This window comes from Cyprinodon variegatus, unplaced genomic scaffold (assembly GCF_000732505.1).
Source record: "Cyprinodon variegatus isolate N-32 unplaced genomic scaffold, C_variegatus-1.0 Scaffold853, whole genome shotgun sequence".
NCBI lineage: Eukaryota > Metazoa > Chordata > Actinopteri > Cyprinodontiformes > Cyprinodontidae > Cyprinodon > Cyprinodon variegatus.
The window spans coordinates 277,129-278,352 of record NW_015151306.1 but is presented as its reverse complement, the minus strand read 5'-3'; the positions used below and the strand labels follow the sequence as shown (position 1 = coordinate 278,352).

Genomic DNA, 1,224 nt, shown 5'->3' with positions numbered 1-1,224 from the left:
TTTATTACTGCTGTTCGAAAAAGACCTTTTTTTTTCAAGAATAAAAAAAAAACTTTAAGTCAAGTTTAAACTGATGCATCTTGGACTGTGTTGTACTCACCCGATTTTACTGTATATATTCAGAAACTAAAAGATATTAACTATCAAATAACTTATCACACATGTAATTTTGACTCACAGTTCCTAAGTTATTTGATTTTCCATTTGGGAATGCAGAATAGAAGAGAATTTGGCAAAATGAGGTGGAGGTTAAGCGATTATCCCTGTTTATCTCTTTAGTTTTGTGAGAAAAATACACTTTAAACTACCTCAGCCGGTGTTTATCCCTTTAGTCATGATAAAAAAAACAAAAACAAATTAAGGTCAGATCGCGATACTCTTCAAAAAACACCAAAAAGGAAGCAACTAAATTATTTTTGTACATGACTAAAGGTATGCACACCTGTTCAGGTAGTTTAAAGTGTATTTTTCATCCAAAACTAAAGGGATAAACGGGTATTGAATGGGTATCCAGATTGGACAGAACACCGGTGTCTATCTAGTCTATGGAGGAGAGGTGGGGTCCATTCTGGACGGTTCGCCAAGCTGTCGCAGGGCAACACAGAGACACACAACCATTCACACACCTTAGGACAATAAGAGAAGCAAGTTAACCTAACAGTGATGTTTTTGGACTGTGGGAGGAAACCGGAGTACCCAGAGTGAACCCATGCATGCTTAGGGAGAACATGCAAACTCCACACTTCAAAAAACGATCTAGAAATAAGTAAAAATGTCTTAAATTAAGTTTATTTACCCTTAATTTGAGTAGGTAAAGGAGATAGTTTGCCAATGGAATTAGTATTTTTACACTTAAAATAAGATAATTTGATAATATACACTTGAAATAAGACAATGCTATTCTGTTTTCTTATTTTAAGTGTAAATTATCTTGTTCCATTGGCAAAATGTCTCTTTTACCTCCTTAATCCAAGAACAAATGCACTTATTTTAAGAAAAAATTTATTTAGATTTTTTGCAGTGCATGCAGAAAGATTAATGATCATATCATTTATATACCAGTTTTAACTATATTACTAATTATTATTACTAAGTTTCTTATAGTGTATTTTTATTGATATTGATAGAAAGTTGTTTGGTTGACAGACAGAGAGAAACTGGTGGTGAAATTTCACTTAATGCTCCTTTTCCTGTATTTTAATCATGTAAAGCACTTTGCATTGT

At 32.8% G+C, this 1,224-nt stretch overlaps 1 protein-coding gene across 1 annotated transcript in view; it reads right to left on the bottom strand.

Annotated features, from left to right (window-relative positions):
• The window catches only part of LOC107099277 (kinesin-like protein KIF26A), a 34,614-nt gene that overhangs the window by 22,261 nt on the left and 11,129 nt on the right, over positions 1 to 1,224 (bottom strand). The window contains 1 exon segment of the mRNA XM_015397333.1: positions 309 to 326. Coding sequence (XP_015252819.1) covers positions 309 to 326 — 18 coding nt within the window.